This window comes from Urocitellus parryii, chromosome 12 (assembly GCF_045843805.1).
Source record: "Urocitellus parryii isolate mUroPar1 chromosome 12, mUroPar1.hap1, whole genome shotgun sequence".
Taxonomy (NCBI): Eukaryota; Metazoa; Chordata; class Mammalia; order Rodentia; family Sciuridae; genus Urocitellus; species Urocitellus parryii.
The window spans coordinates 88778748-88797533 of NC_135542.1; the positions used below are offsets into that span (position 1 = coordinate 88778748).

At 43.9% G+C, this 18786-nt stretch overlaps 1 protein-coding gene and 1 long non-coding RNA gene across 3 annotated transcripts in view; one reads left to right on the forward strand and one right to left on the reverse strand.

Annotated features, from left to right (window-relative positions):
- Positions 1 to 471, reverse strand: part of LOC113194148 (uncharacterized) — a 49074-nt gene extending 48603 nt beyond the window's left edge. For both annotated transcript variants that reach the window (XR_013342290.1, XR_013342291.1), the window contains exon 1: positions 357 to 471. This is a non-coding gene — a long non-coding RNA (uncharacterized LOC113194148). The remainder of the gene's footprint in view (positions 1 to 356) is intronic.
- A 544-nt stretch (positions 472 to 1015) lies between these two features.
- Positions 1016 to 2635, forward strand: Pcbp1 (poly(rC) binding protein 1). The gene has a single exon (XM_026405129.2). The coding sequence runs from the start codon at positions 1217 to 1219 to the stop codon at positions 2285 to 2287; it is 1071 nt and encodes a 356-aa protein (XP_026260914.1). The 5' UTR covers positions 1016 to 1216; the 3' UTR covers positions 2288 to 2635.
- Positions 2636 to 18786: the final 16151 nt, after the last annotated feature.

An 18786-nucleotide genomic window follows, 5' to 3' on the forward strand; every position in this document is an offset into this window, starting at 1 on the left:
TGGGGCGCTGCGGCTGCGCTGTGAGGGAAGAGGGCCGAAAAGCGAGAACCGGGGAGGCCGCGCGGGAAATGCCGCAGAAACCTCCAACTCTGGTCGGCACCGCTCGAATTTAAATAGGCCTCCAGAGACGCACACTATTGTTTCAAATAGCGGACAAGACACTGCCACGGTAGAAAGGACCGAATAGCTAGGTTGGGTTTCTGCGGGTTTCAACAGAAAGAAACCAGCAAGATGCAAACAAAGCATTATGTAAATGGACGCCATTCTTTTCATGGCTGTTACGAGCACTTCACAAACACAAAGGCGCGACTGCGCTGGCCCGCGGTAGGGGCTCGGGTTTCGATCTTTCTGCTCACCGGCCACCTCCGGGGGGCCGGGGCAAGAGTGGGGGCTGGCGCAGGGCGCCCGGACGCCGGGGACGAAAGGGCCCCACGTGCCCGCTCGCGCGCGCACCGCCCCACAGGCCGCACCTCGCCGCCCCTCCCCCCCGGAAGACGGAGGCTGCCCCTCCCGTCCTCCCCACACCCTCGCGCATGCGGTCTGGTTACCTCACGCGCACGTTTTAAACCCGCGGCGTCCCAGCTGCCGCCTGCACTGATCGCCGGGGCTGTCCTTGTCACTCTGCGCATAAATCCCTTTGGTATATCAGGAAAATTATATGTGTCTCCCAAAAACAACATTAATATTTTCAGCCACCTGCCAGTGCTGTTGGAGTTAATAAAACACGTGTTCACTTTAAAACCCTGCCGGACTCACACCTTCCGCCCATCAAATGCATTCTTTTCACTACTCCGGTATTGAGAGGATTTTTTTTAAGTACCGCGTGGAGGTTGGCGCAATCTTGTGACCTAAAAAAACGGGTCCTCATTTTTTTCAAGGGGTCCTGCGCAGCAAGCACTTCCGGGGTCAGAGGGTACGCGGGGTTGAAAGCGGGCTTCCCGCCCCGCCCAGACCGCCGAGGCTGCCGCCGGAGTCGCCACCGCCGCGCCCTCGCCCACCCGCCCGCCCGCCGCTCCCGGCCCCGCTCGCCCCCTCCGCCGCCGCCGCCCGCCCCTGCGACGACGCCGCGGCCTCCCGCCCGCTCCTGCTCGCTCCCACGGCCCTCGCTCGCCTCGCGCCGGCAGTTTTGGGCCTACACCTCCCCTCCCCCCGCCAGCCACCAAAGACTTGACCACGTAACGAGCCCAACTCCCCCGAACGCCGCCCGCCGCTCGCCATGGATGCCGGTGTGACTGAAAGTGGACTAAATGTGACTCTCACCATTCGGCTTCTTATGCACGGAAAGGAAGTAGGAAGCATCATTGGGAAGAAAGGGGAGTCGGTTAAGAGGATCCGCGAGGAGAGTGGCGCGCGGATCAACATCTCGGAGGGGAATTGTCCGGAGAGAATCATCACTCTGACCGGCCCCACCAATGCCATCTTTAAGGCCTTCGCAATGATCATCGACAAGCTGGAGGAAGATATCAACAGCTCCATGACCAACAGCACGGCGGCTAGCAGGCCCCCGGTCACCCTGAGGCTGGTGGTGCCGGCCACCCAGTGCGGCTCCCTGATTGGGAAAGGCGGCTGTAAGATCAAAGAGATCCGCGAGAGTACCGGGGCCCAGGTCCAGGTGGCGGGGGATATGCTGCCCAACTCCACCGAGCGGGCAATCACTATCGCTGGCGTGCCGCAGTCTGTCACCGAGTGTGTCAAGCAGATCTGCCTGGTCATGCTGGAGACGCTCTCCCAGTCTCCGCAAGGGAGAGTCATGACCATTCCGTACCAGCCCATGCCGGCCAGCTCTCCGGTTATCTGCGCTGGCGGCCAAGATCGGTGCAGCGACGCTGCGGGCTACCCTCACGCCACCCATGACCTGGAGGGACCACCTCTAGATGCCTACTCGATTCAAGGACAACACACCATTTCTCCGCTCGATCTGGCCAAGCTGAACCAGGTGGCAAGACAACAGTCTCACTTTGCCATGATGCACGGCGGGACCGGATTCGCCGGAATTGACTCCAGCTCTCCAGAGGTGAAAGGCTATTGGGCAAGTTTGGATGCATCTACTCAAACCACCCATGAACTCACCATTCCAAATAACTTAATTGGCTGCATAATCGGGCGCCAAGGCGCCAACATCAATGAGATCCGCCAGATGTCCGGGGCCCAGATCAAAATTGCCAACCCAGTGGAAGGCTCTTCTGGTAGGCAGGTTACTATCACTGGCTCTGCTGCCAGTATTAGTCTGGCCCAATATCTAATCAATGCCAGGCTTTCCTCTGAGAAGGGCATGGGTTGCAGCTAGAACAGTGTAGGATCACTCATAACCCCCTTCTGCTGTTTTCCCATGATCCAACTGTGTAATTTCTGGTCAGTGATTCCAGGTTTTAAATAATTTGTAAGTGTTCAGTTTCTACACTTTATCATCCGCTAAGAATTTAAAAATCACATTCTCTGTTCAGCTGTTAATGCTGGAATCCATATTTAGTTTTATAAGCTTTTCCCTGTTTTTAGTTTTGTTTTGGGTTTTTTGGCTCATGGATTTTATTTCTGTTTGTCGATAAGAAATGTAAGAGTGGAATGTTAATAAATTTCAGTTTAGTTCTGTAATGTCAAGAATTTAAGAATTAAAAAGGATTGGTTAAAAAATGCTTCATATTTGAAAAAGCTGGGAATTGCTATCTTAAACTCTTTGTTGGTGCTTTTTTTTCTCCCCTTTTAGCATTAGGTGTTTGGAGGGCAGAGGGCCCCGCCCTCAGTATTCTTTCAAGCTCTTCTCACCTTATCGGTAAGATTCCATTCCCCCTGCCTCAACAAAGGAGCACAGCAGGCTGGGCCTGCTTTGGGTATTTACAGAGATGGAGGGGCTCTTTCCTGAATGACATCCCTCCAACTAAGTTCCAGAGAGTGGCCTCTGCCCATTTCCCTGATAGAAAACATAAGGTTTTCTGAGGTGGAAAAAGTGCCCATTCAGTAGGACCTGATGAATGGAGAGCATCCTCTCCATCTAACCAGCCCCCTCTACCCCCATCCCATATGAAAAACTTAGCCAGGAACAATAAAATATTCTGAGGTGGGAGGAGCCTGGGGTGGAGAAGGGTTGGGGGAGGGGCATGGGTGGGAGGAGGGCAACAGCTGCGTCGTGGTTGTGGGGATGGAGGGGTCTATCAGCTGGACAGCTGGGGGAAAGGGGTCAAAGGAAGAGCTAGGCAGACAGTACCTTGCACGTGGCCTACATGCACCTGTGGCAAGCCTGTCTGAGGATGTTGTTACACCTGTCAAGTGAGGTGTCCAGAAACAAAAGAGGCCCAGTTCCCAGTTTTTCAGCTGCGTGCAATGTTCAGAGAATCACCGTACCAGGAAGTAATCCTGCCTAAAGGAGGCGAGATTTCTTAAATTCTTACTGACAAGAATTTTGACTTACCCATTGATCACAGCCTAAAGATGATCAGGGTGTTAATACAAATTCCTGGATCCTACCCCAAATAACCAGAGAAATGCATTTTTAACACCCCAAAAGTGTCTGGGTTGAGTATCACTTTCTCTTTGGCAGATGGGGGGAATTCTGTGGTGAAGGCCTAGATGTCCCATGTCCACATCAGCTAATGGGGCTAGGATGGACCTAATGAAAGAAAAATTATCAATAAGGCAATGGCAACAAGATAATTAGGTACCAAAGTAGGTAATGCAAACCCTAGGCACTATATGAAATCACTACTAGCAAAGAGAAATTCCTGTGGAAGGGGAGTATTACCCACAATATTTGTTGAAGCTTCTCTATAGGACATGTTTTTCCTGAGGTGTAGGCCTGGTTTTGAGAGTCCCTAGAGGTAAGATTGCCATATACTTCACATCCACTGTAGAGGCCGGTCAGGCAGTTGCTGAAAGGAGCCCATATTAGTTAAGCCTGCTTTCATAATTAATTCTGCCACTTGCTGGCTTTGGGAAAATTAATTTATAATCTTTACAAAATGAAAGTGTTAAAAGTATACACCTCCTAGGCTTAAGAAAGTAAAAAGAATGTTAGGGAAAGCAAGATGTTGTTTAAGGCAGGCGCAGTGGCTCATGCCTGTAATCCCAACAGCTCAGGAGACTGAGGCAGGAGGATCAAAGCCAGCCTCAGAAACTTAGTGAGGGCCTGTCTCGATAATACAGAAAAAGTGATGGGAATGTGGTTAAATGACCATGAGTTCAATTCCAAATATATATATATATAGTCTAGAACATGTTTGTTTTTTTTTTAAAAAAAAGGCCTATTTTGGGAGGTAGGAGTTTTCTAGAATATCTGAGAAGAGATGACAACTAATTAAAAGGTAAGAAACTAGTATTAAATGTTGAGCTAGAGGAGCTTGTCGGAGAGGCCAAGACACATTGGGGAGTGGGGAATAGTGAAGACCTGGAAGCCTGTTCATTACCTTCTGGAAACAATGAGCACTAATCAGGGCAAGTATGTAATGAACTCAAACCCAGAGACACCATGCCTATAGTCTCTGAAACTTGCTAGGCGAAGTAATTTGAATATACCTCATGGAAAATTAGAGCTCAACCTTTCCTAACCCTCCTCCCCACTATACATGCCCTTTATTGGGACAAAGCTGGCGATAATTTGTAAAAAATAACTTGGACAATAAGGCATGTGATTAATTATACCTTGAAGAGACAAAGGGCAGGAACAGCAGTTAGAAAACTACCTCAAACAGGTTCTAAGTCAGACTGGAAAGTGGTATCAATAGGCACGCAAAGGGTCCAATTGAAGCAGTGCTATAGGCCTGTAATCCCAGCTACTGGGAGACTGAGGCAGGAGGATCCCAAGTTCAGCCAGGCTGGGCATCTTAGACCTTGTTTCAAAAGGGATGGGATGTACCTCAGAACACCTGGGTGTTTTGGGGGGAGCAATCAAAGCAAGAGAAACTGGGTGTGGAGGCCAGAGACATATAATGAGAAGCAATGAATCTAGGCATTGTGATAGAAGCATATGCCAGCAGAAATATTTGACCAGTAACTAGAAATGGGAGGCAAAGTAAAAAGGAAGAGCTATGTGAGATGAATAAGGGAAAAGGGCTAGAGACTTGAGTTTTTCCTTCTCATCTGAGGGTGAGGAACCTAGTTGTCTTCTTCATCGCTGTATCTTGCACCTGTCACTGTGCTGAGTGGAGGCTCAAAAAATATTTGTGGAGCTGGCAATGTAGCTCAGTATTGGTAGAGCACTCCAGAACCTCACACACAAAAATAGAATAAACATGGAAAAAGCAGCCAATTAGGAAGACAGAAGGAATAGTTGAAGCAGCAGGAGAGAAACCAGGATAGTACCCTTGAGAGGAGCCAAGGAGGAAAGTTTCAAGGTTGATGAAGTGATAGTAATGCTAAAGAGGTTGTTAACAGATCTGATTGAACATCCACCATGGGTAAAATACTTTGAACTTAAACAGGATGATGTGATACATTGGGAAGATGTCTAAGCATGAATAAATGGTAAAGGGAGGAAGATGAAGTTGAATTCTTAACCTCACTAGTGCAGTACCGACTGTCATAATGAAGAGTTCAAGCTTTATCCTAAAAACTCGTGGTGGTTCCCAAACATTTTGTTTTTTGCATCTCCAACAAGAAGCCTTACCCTTATTACATATTTATTCATAAATTACATGTATACATTAATCATTCTGCTTCTTTGTTAAACATACAAGCAGAATTCTAAGAATTACTTATATGATAAAACAAAAGTTTAATTAAGGGACTGGGGTGTAGCTCAGAGATTGAGTGCTTATCTAGCATGTGTGAGGCCTTGGGTTCTATCCCCTTCAATTAATCAATCAATAAAAACCTAATGCGTGGGGCTGGGGATGTGGCTCAAGCGGTAGCGCGCTCGCCTGGCATGCGTGCGGCCCAGGTTCGATCCTCAGCACCACATACCAACAAAGATGCTGTGTCCGCCGAGAACTAAAAAATAAATATTAAAAAAATTCTCTCTCCTCTCTCACTCTCTCTTTAAAAAAAAAAAAAAAAAAAAAAACCTAATGCGTGAGGCACTGGGTTCGATCTTCAGCACCACATAAAAATAAAATAATGATATTGGGGCTGGGGTTGTGGCTCAGTGGTAGAGCATTTGTCTATTGTGTGAGGCATTGGGTTCAATTCTCAGCACCACATATAAACAAACAAATAAATAAAGGTCCATTAATAACTAGTAAAAATATTTAAAAATAAAAACCTAAATTTCAAGCTAGGTGTGTTGGCCCATATCTTTAATCCAAGTGGCTCAGGAGACTGAGGTAGGAGGATCACAAGTTCAAAGCCAGCCTCACAATTTATCAATCTTAAACAACTTAGGCCCTATCTCAAAAAAAAAAAAAAAAGGGCCTGGTGATGTAGGTCAGTGGTATAACACCCCTAGGTTTGATTTCCAGTAACAAAAAAAGAAATGTAAACTTCAATAGTTTTTTTACCCTTTCCCTCAGTTATTTTAGAGATAAAGAAATACTGAGGAAGACAAATTTCAATGAAGTGAATGCACTTGGAGAGTAGGATTTCAGAAGAGCAATGAGGGAAGTGCAGCAGGAGAGGACCTCCTGTCTCCAAGGAATGTGGACCACTCAAACACTTGATGCAAAGGAGGGAAACATAACTTGAGGGAGAGAGCATCAGGGAAAAAGATTCTTTTGTTGTTTTTGGAAAGAACTTCACTTAAGGCAGATAATAAGGAACCGAGAGGAAGCAGAATGTTAAAGGTATAAATAAGAACTGTAGGTAGAAGAAGGTCTTCAATTTAGGCCTAGGCAGTTGGACTATTGAAATTTAACTCACTTATTTTGTGCTCTTTCCTAAGGAGATTTTCATTTCAGAACTGACCCACATACATACTTTGTCCTTTTTCTTTGGGGCAGCTTGAGCATGTCCAGTTCTCTTCCGAACTAAGGATTGGAAATCATAAGGCCCCTCTGCAGTTGCTGTGTTTGTTATAGCTCCATTCCTACCACCAGCTGTGAGGCCACAGCCACTGCCACAATAAAGGAGCCTGAACAGGTTGACAAACACCTGTTGTGTCGTAGCCACAGGAGTTGTATCATGTGTTTAGAAGGCTGATCCCCCTAGTCCCCAATCCCCACACACAGGCACATTTGAACATTACCACCACATGCTCCACTAGGCCAGCACTTTAAGGGACAGTGAATCACCATGCTTGGGTTCACCCTTTCAGCACATACTTATTCTCTGTGACCTAAAAACTAAACAGTGTTCACCAAGAGCTTGGTGCTTGAGTTGAACCCACCTCACCCCCAGGCACTCTTGGTGACCTTAAGTGGTACACCACATGCTGTCCAACATCCCTGGGTCTGCCACCACCTCATGGTGAGACAGCACCCAGCAGACATGTGAATAAGCAGTGGTGGCAGGAGAAGCTTTCCACTGCCAGGTCTTCTGGTCACCTTGCCTGGTCACAGGAGGGGCCTTTCTAAAAAATTCAACTATGACTTATATCACTTTCCTACTTAAATTAAGTCTCATGTCCACTCTCCATGTGTGCCTACAAAAGAAAATCCAAACTTTTTAGCAAGACTTACACTGCCCTCAGGTTCTTTTTCCCACAAACCTCACTAGTGCAGTACCGACCAGCCTTCCACACCCAACAACTTGCAGTTCCCCGCAAGTCATTTTGTATCCTAGCCTGGTGACATAACTGTTCCTTCACCCTGACCCTGCCTAGAGGTCTAGGGTTCTTGGGCTCCTGTTTTTTTATTTTTGTTTTGTTTTTGCACTGGAGACCTGACCACTGAGCTATATATTCTCAGCCCTTTTTATTTTTTATTTTGAAATAGGGTCTCACTAAATTGCTTAGGGCCCCCCTAAATTGCTGGAATTGTAGGCGCCTGTCCCCAGAGCTCCGGCTTTTGAGCATCAACATTCTACAGGAAAATCACACCTGGAGGACCGGGAGACCTGAGTTCCAGTCCAGGTTCTGGCATGGAGTCACTGCATGATCTTGGACAAGTTGCTCCCCATTTCTGAGGCTCAGTTCTCCCTCTGAGATGACTGGATAAGATAATACCCACAACTCCCTGGCTGCCTTGGGAAATAGTGCTGCCTTTGTGGCACCCATTCCTGCTTCTGACTTCTGACACGCTGGCCTTCTATAAACACTCAAGAGAGAAAAGCAGAAACTAACAAAAAATTGGCAGCAACAAGCCTTAGCTTGGCATTTTGAGCAGCTATTCATGGGTGCTTGGTTGAGGAGGAAGGAGAATGGAAGGAACTCAGATTTGCTCTCACATCCCTGGTCATGCCTGTCACTTTAGGCTTTGTGGGGAAGAGAGGAGGTCACAGAAGGGATGCAGAAAAGGGGCATGGTAGTGAAGGTTAGACATGAAAAGGTGGTTCCTAAAAGTAGACCCTATCCCTCTTCCCTTCCATCCCCTACCTCTGTGCCCTAGCTTCCTGATTGGCCCCTGGGCTTTGTGTACTCTAATGTAAGGATAAGATAACTACAGACCCCTCTTTTTCTCCCAGGGCCAATTATGCCTCCAGGCATCTGCTGCCAGGCTGAGCAGGCCTTGATGTGGAGCTAGGCAATGATACTTCTGTGGCACCAAACACATTGCCCAATTAGTCACTCAGAATGATATACTGGATTGGTTACTCCCTGAGCAGTTGGATCACAGTGAGATGCAGTGCCCTTTCTTAATCCTGCCTCCATGTGGATATGGATGAAACCCATGTCTTCATTTTTTTCTTTTTCTTTTCTTTGGTGCCAGGGATTGAAACTGGAGGCACTTAACCAGTGAGCCACATCCCCAGACCCTTTTTGTAAATTATTTTTTAAATATATTTTTAAGTTGTTGATAGACCTTTATTTTATTTTTTTATATATGGTGTTGAGAATCAAACCCAAGTGCCTCACACACACAAAGTGTGCTACCTGCTAAGGCCCAGCCCCAGCCTCTTTTAATGTTTTATTTAGAGACAGGGTCTCACTGAGTTGTTTAGGCCTCCCTATGTTGCTGAGGTTGGTTTTACACTCATGATCCTCCTGCTTCAGCCTCCTGAGCCACTGAGATTACAGGCGTGCGCCATCACACCCAGCATGTCTTCATTTTTTAGTTCATTGTCTGTTCAAAAGTATTTTCTGAATTTGCTCAGTGAACTCTTACAAGAGCTTTCTCCCACTGACTCCTGATAGGACTTTAATGAGGTCTGATGTGACCATTCCCTCAACTGGAACCTGAACCCACCCCAAGCAACACCTCCAATAATGACTAACATGTATCAAATGTTTACCATATACAAAGCACCACTGCTAGCATTTAAATGAATGAATTCACTGAGTTCAAGGTCCCATGCAGTAGATGTCCCCCACCCTCACCCCATACTAGGGATGGAACCTGGGACCTCACATGTGCCAGGCAAGCACTGAGCTACATTCCCAGTGTTTATTTTTTTGTTTGTTTGTTTTGAGACATAGTCTCACTAAATCACGTAGACTATTATGCTCCTGTCTCAGTCTCCCCAATAATTGGGAAACTATAGATGTGCACCAACATGCCTGGTTTGTTTTAATTTGTCTTTTTTTTTTTAATAGTTGTAGGTAGACATAATACCTTTATTTTGTTTATCTATTTTTATGTGGTGCTGTAAGGCAAGCACTCTTCTAGGTTGAACCACAACCCTAGCCCCTAGTTTGTATTTAATGACTTTTATTGTCCAGTTTTTCAATTAAGAAAGCAAAACATTTTTATGTAACATATGTGAATATGTAGTTCATATGACAATCCTGTTGCTGTTAACATTTTCTAGTCTTTGTTTTATGCATGTATGTACTACTTTTTTTTAAAAAAGGAAATCATTTTTTTAAGAGAGAGTGAGAGAGAGAGAGAGAGAGAGAGAGAGAGGAGAGAGAGAGATAGAATTTTTAATATTTATTTTTAGTTTTTGGCGGACACAACATCTTTGTTTATATGTGGTGCTGAGGATCGAACCTGGGCCGCACGCATGCCAGGCGAGCGCTCTACCGCTTGAGCCACATCCCCAGCCTAGGAAATCATTTTAAAAAGGAAATCATACTCTACACCCTAACTTATATGCAATTTTTTTATCAAATCAACCTATTTATATACCATAAAATTCACAATTTGCAGATGGGATATAACCCAGTGATAGAGTACTTGTCTGGCGTGTGTGTGAAACCCTGAGTTTAATCCTCAGTACTGCAAAATAAATAAAATAAAATAAATAAATAAATAAAATTTTGTAAAAAAAATTAAAACTAGCTGGTTGCTGTAGCAAACACCCCTAATCCCACTGACTTGGGAGGTTGAGATAGCCTCGGCAATTTATGGAGAGCTTCAGCAACTTAGTGAGAAAGAACCCATCTCAAAAAAAATAGAGCTGAGGATGTACCACAATGGCAAAGAACCCCAGGCTTCAATCCCCAGTACCTAAATAAATATAATTCACCATGTTTTGTATTTTTCATATTGTATATCTTTTTAAATTTTTTGTGCTGGGGATGGAACCAGGGCCTCTTGTATGTTAATCTCATGCTCTAGTACTGAACAAACTACATTCCCATTCTCAAAATTCACCACTTTTAAAAAATTGTATCGATTTATTTGTTTATTTTTGGTACCAAAGATTGAACCCAGGAGGTCTTACCCACTGAGCTACATTCCCAGAAACAGGGTCTGTCTAGGTTACTTAGAGCCTCCCCAAATTGCTAAGGCTGGCTTTCAATTTGTGATCCTCCTGCCTCACCCTCAGGAGCTGCTGGGATTACAGGTGGGCACAACCAGGTCTGACCCTTTGTCATTTAAAAATTGTACAATTTTGTGGGTTTTAGTATATACACAAATGGTATCAATCATAACCACTAATTTGTGCCATTTTCCTCCTCCCATAGCTATTATCATTCATTCCCTCCCTCACCTCCAATCCCCAGTCCTCAGTCCTTGACAAGCACTAATCTACCTTCAGTCTCTATGCATTTGCTTATTCTGGACATTTTATGAAGTAGAATCACATGGTATGTGGCCTTTTGACTCTAACTTCTTTCAATTAGCATAATATTTTTAAGGTTCATCCATGTTGTAGCATAGATCAGTACTTTTTGTGTGTATTTGGTGCTGGGGATCAAACCCATAGCCTGACACATGCTAAGCCAGGGCTCTACCACTTGCTAAATCTCCAGTCCTTTTTTTGTTTTAGTTGAGGTCTGGGGATTGAACCCAGGGACATTTTACTGCTGAGCACATCCCGCCCTTTTTATCTTGAGACAGGGTCTTGCTATGTTGTACAGGCTGGGCTTGAACTCTCAATCCTCCTGCCTCAGCCTCCCAAATTGCTGGGATTACAGGTATATGTCACTGTTGCCAGTTTTATTTTTTAAATAATTATAGGATGGGCTGGGGATGTGGCTCAAGCGGTTGCGCGCTCGCCTAGCATGCGTGTGGCCCGGGTTCGATCCTCAGCACCACATACAAACGAAGACGTTGTGTCCGCCGAGAACTAAGAAAAAATAAATAAATGTTAAAATTCTCTCTCTCTCTCTCTGTCCTCTCTCTCACTCTCTCTTTATAAATAAATAAATAAATAAATAAATAAATAAATAAATAAATAAATAAATATAGGAAACCCATTAAATGCTAATATAAGTTTTTGTTTTGTTTTGGTTTTGGTGCTGGTACTGGGTGTTAAACCCAGGATGCTTTATCAATGAGCTATATCTCCAGACCTTTTTAGTTTTTGTTTTTAGACAGGGTCTCCCTATTTTGAAGGTCTTACTAAATTACTGAGACTGCCCTTGAATTTGCAAATCTCCTGCCTCAGCTTCCCAAGTCTTGGGGGTTATAGGCATTTGCCACTGTACCTGGAGTAACTGATATATATTTATTGAAAAGAACATTTTCCATAAGAAAAAAACATTTAGTGAGAAAGGGTCATTGTTTGACTTTTTTTTTTTTTTTTTTTTTGGTAATGGGGACTGAATCCAAGGGTGCTTAACCATTGAGCCACATCCCCAGCCCTTTTTATTTAGAGACAGGGTCTAACTGAGTTGATTAGGACCTTGATAAACTGCTGAGGCTGGCTTTGAACTCTCAATCCTCCTGCCTCAGCCTCCAGAGTCCTTGGGATAACAGACGTGTGCCACCGCCAGACATTAAAGAGAGTGGTTTTGGCCACTCTCTTTAATGTCTGGCAGTAGAATACACTGGCGCCTCATATCTGTTTCTGCATCAGTCTGTTTTAGTATCACAAATCATGCAGCCACTGGAACACTGCACTCTATACGAGGGAACAAGAGAGAATGAAAAAGGAAAAACAATCTTAGCATTCTTATGAAAAGAGCTTTGACCTCTTTGACCCTGAAAGTATCTTAGGGAGCCCCAGGGCTCCTGGTCACTCTTGAGAAGCGCTGCTTTACAGAAAACTTTTACCAAAGTATACTCACCATTGGGCCCTTTTTTCTACATCTTCACTAACACCAGGCATCACATTTTTTAAAACTTTACTACTTTGTTAAGCAAAAACCAGGATTTCTCCTGATTTTAACTTGGCTTCTCTAATTTCTAACTATATTGAAACTTTTTTCATGAGTTTCACATTTATGTTTTCTTTTATGAGTTGCCTGTTTATATCCTTTACATATTTTCTTCCTGGAGTTGGACATCTTTACCTTACTGGTTATAAAACCACATGTGTGTGTGTGTGTGTGTGTGTGTGTGTGTGTGTGAGAGAGAGAGAGAGAGAGAGAGAGAGAGAGAGAGATGCTGAGGATTGAACCCAGGGCCTTGAGCATGCTAGGCAAGTGTCTACCGAGCTAGATCCTGAAAATAATTTTGATGTGCAAAAAGGTTTTAATTATTTTTATACTGGGGATTGAACCCAGGGGCACTTTACCATACCCCCCCCCCCTTTTTTTAGTTGTAGATGGACACAATACTTTAATTTTATTTATTTTTATATGGTACTGAGAATTGAACTCAGTGTCTCACACATGGTAGTCAGGTGCTCTACCTCTAAGCTACAACACCCCCACCCCCAGTTCTTTTTATTTTGAGACAGGGTCTCTTTAAGTTGTTTAAGCACTTGCTAAATTGCTGAGGCTAGCTTTGAACTTGTGATCCTCCTACCTCAGCCTCCCAAGGCACTGGATTATAGGTGTGTGCCACCAAGCTCAGTTTTTGTTGTTGTTGTTGAGACAGGGCCTCCATAAATTGCCAAGGTTGGTCTCAAATTTGTGATCCTCCTGCCTCACCCTCCTATGTCTCTGAGAGTACAGATGTGTACCACCATGCCTGGCTTAAAATTATTATTTTTTAAAAAGGCAAATCTAGGGGCTGGGGATGTGGCTCAAGCGGTAGCGCGCTCGCCTGGCATGCGTGCGGCCCGGGTTCGATCCTCAGCACCACATACCAACGAAGATGTTGTGTCCGCCGAGAACTAAAAAATAAATATTAAAAATTCTCTCTCTCTCTCTCTCTCTCTCTGTCCTCTCTCACTCTCTCTTTAAAAAAAAAAAAAAAAAAAAAAAAAAAAAAGAATAAAAAGGCAAATCTAGGGGCTGGGGATGTGGCTCAAGCGGTAGCGTGCTCGCCTGGCATGCGTGCGGCCCGGGTTCGATCCTCCAGCACCACATACAAACAAAGATGTTGTGTCCGCCAATAACTAAAAAATAAATAAATATTTTTAAAAAAAGGCAAATCTATCACCATTTTTAATGACATCATCCTTTTCTCTGTCTTATCCAAAATCAAATAAATTGTCCTCCAATTTACTTTCCTTCCAGCAGTGTGTAAATGTGCCTGTTTGGCTAAAAAGGTATCAAGAGATACCTGATCTGCACTTTTAATTTATTAGTGAAACCTCCCATTTTTATTCTGTTGATTATTTGGGTAAGACACAGTGAAAGTGAAACGATATTTGTACCACAGTGAAGATGATCTTTGATGACACAATCATAGGTACCTCCCACCAAATGACCTTGGAGATAAAACTCCAGCTCACCCAGAACAGGTGGGGTTTATTGTAAGTTAGCACGTGTGTCATAAGGTGGGTCTCACCTGATTCAAGGCTGGGGACCAGTGGGTCTCCAGTTTCTCACAAAGTCTGAGGTGGCCCAGCTGGGTGGGCCTCCTGGCCTCAGGCCAACACAGTGGTGCCCAGCAGGGGGCTGTCTCACTGTACCCTGAGATGCAGCCAGTTGATACCTACAATTGTAGCAAGATGATTTGGATATTTAAGAAGGTAAAGCCTGACCAGCAGCACACACCTGTAATTCAAGCTACTCCAATGAATGAAAAGCCAAGGCCAGTGTGAGCAATTTATGGAGACCCTGTCTCAAAAAATTTTTTTTAAGAAATACTGGGGTTGAAGCTCAGTGGAAGAGTGCTTCCCTAGTATTGGGTTCAATCCCCAGGGATTGAAAATACAAAACAAAAACTGAAAGTTTTATTCAGGGAAATAGTCTAAGCCTCATGACCTATATCTTAAAATGAGACCTTTTAGAATAAGAAACAGAAACTAGAATTTAACTAGAATTTAACCAGTCTTACAGGATATTCTTGCTAACCACAAACTTACAGAATTGTGGCTTTAGCGACAGAGATCTCCTTTCACAACTTTTTGCAGATGTCCCTAGTAAATGCCAACATCCGCTTTTTTTTTTAATATTTATTAGTTGTTTAGTTATAAGTGTACACTATAAATTTATTTTATTTGTATGTGGTGCTGAGGATCAAACCCAGTGCCTCACACATGCTAGGCAAACGCTCTACCTCTGAGCCACAACCCCAGTCCACCATCCACTTCTTGACTGCTCACAAAAAAAAAAAAAAAAGGTTACAAAGTGGATTTTGTGTCTAAGGTAGCATGCCCCATTAATTGAGCTTTTCTCCATTTCAAACTTTTTTTCCCACATTCTTAGCCATACTGGAGAATTTTCTTGGGTAGTCTGGCAGGTAAAGAAAAGAGGCTTGGCATTGTTTTAATATTAATTCCCTAGATTACTGGCAAAGGGGAAAAAATACACACACACACACACACACACACACACACACACACAGACATTCCATGTTTCTCAGTGGTTCCCATTTCACCCTCAGTGAATTGCCTGCTTCTCACCTTTCTTAACCTTTTTCTATCAGGGTGTTGATAATGTTCTCACTAATTGAGGAACTTATTGAATGTTAAAATATTAGCCCTTCATCATATATCCTGCATCTTTTTTCTTCATTTGTCAGTTTCCTTTTAACTTGTGCTTTGCAGAAGTTTCTAATGGTTAAGTAGCTAATCTGTCAATCTTTAACTATGGTTTCTGTCTTGAATGTCAAACTTGGGAAGTCCTTCCCTAACCACAATACTTGCTATTTTGTTTTTTTAAATTTCCTCTCCCCCCCCCCTAGTATTGTATGTTTCTGTTTATTTAATATTAAATATAATCCATCCATATTTGTGGATATATGATGAGAAGAGCTAATGACCCCCCCACACACCAAAACTTGCTGGCTAGTCATCCCAGGGGTTTTCATGAATTATTCATGAATGTCAAATAGGTGGCCCCAATGAAGTCAGTGTCCCCCTCTAGGGCCTCTGGAAGATATTTCTAATCAAGTGCAGAATTCCTGGCTAAACCTAGAATAGCCCTCCTAGAACTTCCTTCCTGTGAGATTTGGCATCAAAAGAAAGCCTTTTGTCACTCCCTAGGCCAACCCATGCCTTTTCCTACTGATGTGTGATGGGTCTATTAAACAATACTTTTTTATTCGATATCTGCCTTTCTGTTCTATTTATACACCTGCCATCTTGTGCCAGCTCCATACTGTTTGGTTATCTCTCCTACATGCTAAGTGGTGATAACTGGAGGCACAGGCCTTATACTTTTTAAAACGTTTTTATTTTTTTGTGTGTGTGGGGGGGGAATGATGGGCAGAGATTGAACTCAGGGGCACTAGACCACTAAGCCACATCCCCAGCCCTATTTTTATTTAGAGACAGGGTCTTTCTGAGTTGCTTAGCTTTTGCTGAGGCTGGCTTTGAACTCACGATCCTCCTGCCTCAGCCTCCCAAGCCGATGGGATTACAGGCATGTGCCACTGTTGCCCAGCACTTTTTGAAACTATTTTCTCTAATTTTAAACTTTCAACTAAATGTGTTGCATCAAAATGTCTCCAAAATAAATAAATTAAAAATTGAAATTCTTGTTAGATTTTCTAATCTAGGTACACAGTATTTCTTTCATTTTTTAAAAGGCTCCCTTTATGTCTCTAAATGGTTTTATTATAATAAATCTTAAATTACTGTTTAAGTTTATTTCATATTCATGGTTGCCATTATAGTGGAATGTTTTCAATATGATCTTTTTTTTTGGTAGATGGGGATACTGGGAATTGATCCCAGGGGTGCTTTGCCACTAAGTTATATCCCTGTCCTTTTTATTGTTTTATGAGACAGGGTCCTGCTGACTTGCTGAGGCTGGCTTCATACTTGGGATCCTTGGGACTTAGCCTCTTAGGTAGCCGGGATTACAGATGCTCTACTATGCCCAGACAAGGAGAAAGAAATGTGATAGGAAAAAAATAATGGGCTGGATCTGGTGGTACATGCCTGTAGTCCCAGCAATTTGGGGGACTGAGACAGGAGGATTGCAAGTTTGAAGCCAGCCTCAGAAATTTAGTGAAGCCCTAAGTAACCTGTCTCAAAATGAAAAATCAAAAGGACTGAGAGTGGGGCTGGGGATGTGGCTCAAGGGGTAGCGTGCTCGCCTGGCATGCGTACGGCCCGGGTTCGATCCTCAGCACCACATACAAACAAAGATGTTGTGTCCGCCGAGAACTAAAAAATATTAAAAATTCTCTCTCTTTCTCCTCTCACTCTCTCTTAAAAAAAAAAAAAAAAAAAAGGACTGAGAGTGTAACTCAGTGGTAGAGCACCCCTTGGTTCAATTGCCAGTATCTGAGGCCACGCCCCACAAAAAAAAAAAAAGAAGAAGAAGAAAGGAAACAATGGGTTCCATGCCAGGCATGGTGGCATAATCCTATAACTACAGCTACTCAGGAGGCTAAAACAGGAGGATTGAAAGTTAGAGGCCAATTTGGGCAATTTAGTGAGGCCCTGTTGTAACAGTGGTCCACTTTATGCTTTAAATGTAGCTCTTGTTGCCCTGCCTCTGTGATTTATTTTTAAAAGGAATTGTTTCTTTCTCTTCCTCTATCCCTCCCCCTTCCTAATCTCAGGGGAAACAGGATTACCTTTCTTCCCCATCCTAGGCAGAGTTATCTGTCCTTGAACACACACCCACCACAGAAATGAAGTAATACAGACTTTGGGGATGGCACCCGAAGATCTCAGAAAGGACTATCTCCCAAACTAACAAGTGACCTACAGTGCCCACAGAGAATGGGTAGAGCGTGGCCTTTGAATCACCATTTAAAAAAAACCCATTTCCCCCCGAAGTACAGAATCACAGCCTTTGGGACAGTAGTCCTGTGAGTTTCTCCTCTGCTAGCAAAGAAGCTTCTTTTTATTTCCTTTTTCTTAAAACTGTGTCCTCATTATTGGATTGGAAGTAGGGACAAGGACTGAGCTTTCAGTAACACTGTCTCAAAATAAAATTTTAAAATTGGCTAGGGATGTAGCTCTGTGGTAAAAAGCTTGCCTAGCAAGGCCCCGGGTTCCATCCCCAATATTGCAGCAGGGGCAGAGGGAGGAAAAAAACAAAATAATGGATGTCAGTTTGGAAATGTTCAGAGGGATATTAGTATGGAGATGTCCAGTAGACAACTGGACATGTAAGAAATCTGGACTAGAGACAAAGATTTGGGAGTTAACATTATATAGGTGTTAAGAGTTCAGGGATGCCAAGATGGTAGAGACAGGGTACAAGAAAGATGCTGCTGGTTGGGCACGGTGGCACCCACCTGTAATCCCAGCAGCTCAGGAGGCTGAGGCAGGAGGATCCTGAGTTCAAAGCCAGCCTCAGCAACTTAGCAAGGCCCTAAGCAACTCAGCAAGACCCTGTCTCTAAAAAAAATACAAAGGCCCAGGGATGTGGCTCAGTGGTTGATTGCTCCTGGGTTCAATCCCTGGTACAAAAAAAAAAAAAAAAAAGGATGGTTCTGGAGGACAAGACAGGGAGATGAGTCATGTCCCTGTTTATGATGAGTCCAGGATTTATCACCATGACAACTCCTGCTACAGGTTCAATATTTTAAAATAACCAATGGGGACACAGTGGGCAGTATTCTAATTAGGTTTCCTGAAGTAACCAATGGGGGGAGGATTGGACAAATTCTAATTATAAGGTAGCCAATGGGAGCAAATGGGGTAAGGTCTTCAATCTGGTCCATATAGGAAAGAGAACGCCTCCCAGCTCAGCACATAAAATATTAATTTCCAAACACTGGGGCCTTGAGCCTCTCTCTCTGTCAGCTCACTCTACTCTATCTTACAGCGGGCTACCTTCACCTTCAATAAATCTGTAGTTTGCCTGTTATTTCTGCGTGTCTTGCTCAATTCTTTGAGACATCAAGGCCCTAGACCCCAACTGGACACCCCAGTGATAACAGGTAGTATAGCTAAGGCCTTGGGATAGGTAAATTCACACTGGAGAGAAGGTCAAAGAAAGAACTGGAGAATACCAGCCTCAAGGCTAAGCCAAGTAGAGAAAATGTGGAAGACACCATGATAGTGATGAGTGGAAATCGGTAGAGGATTCACCAGAGACCAAAGATGGATTTCAGAGAGAGGAAGTGATGGGCATTGTCAAAAGACCAAGATTGAAAACAGCACAACTAGCTAGGAGGACATTGGTGACCTTAG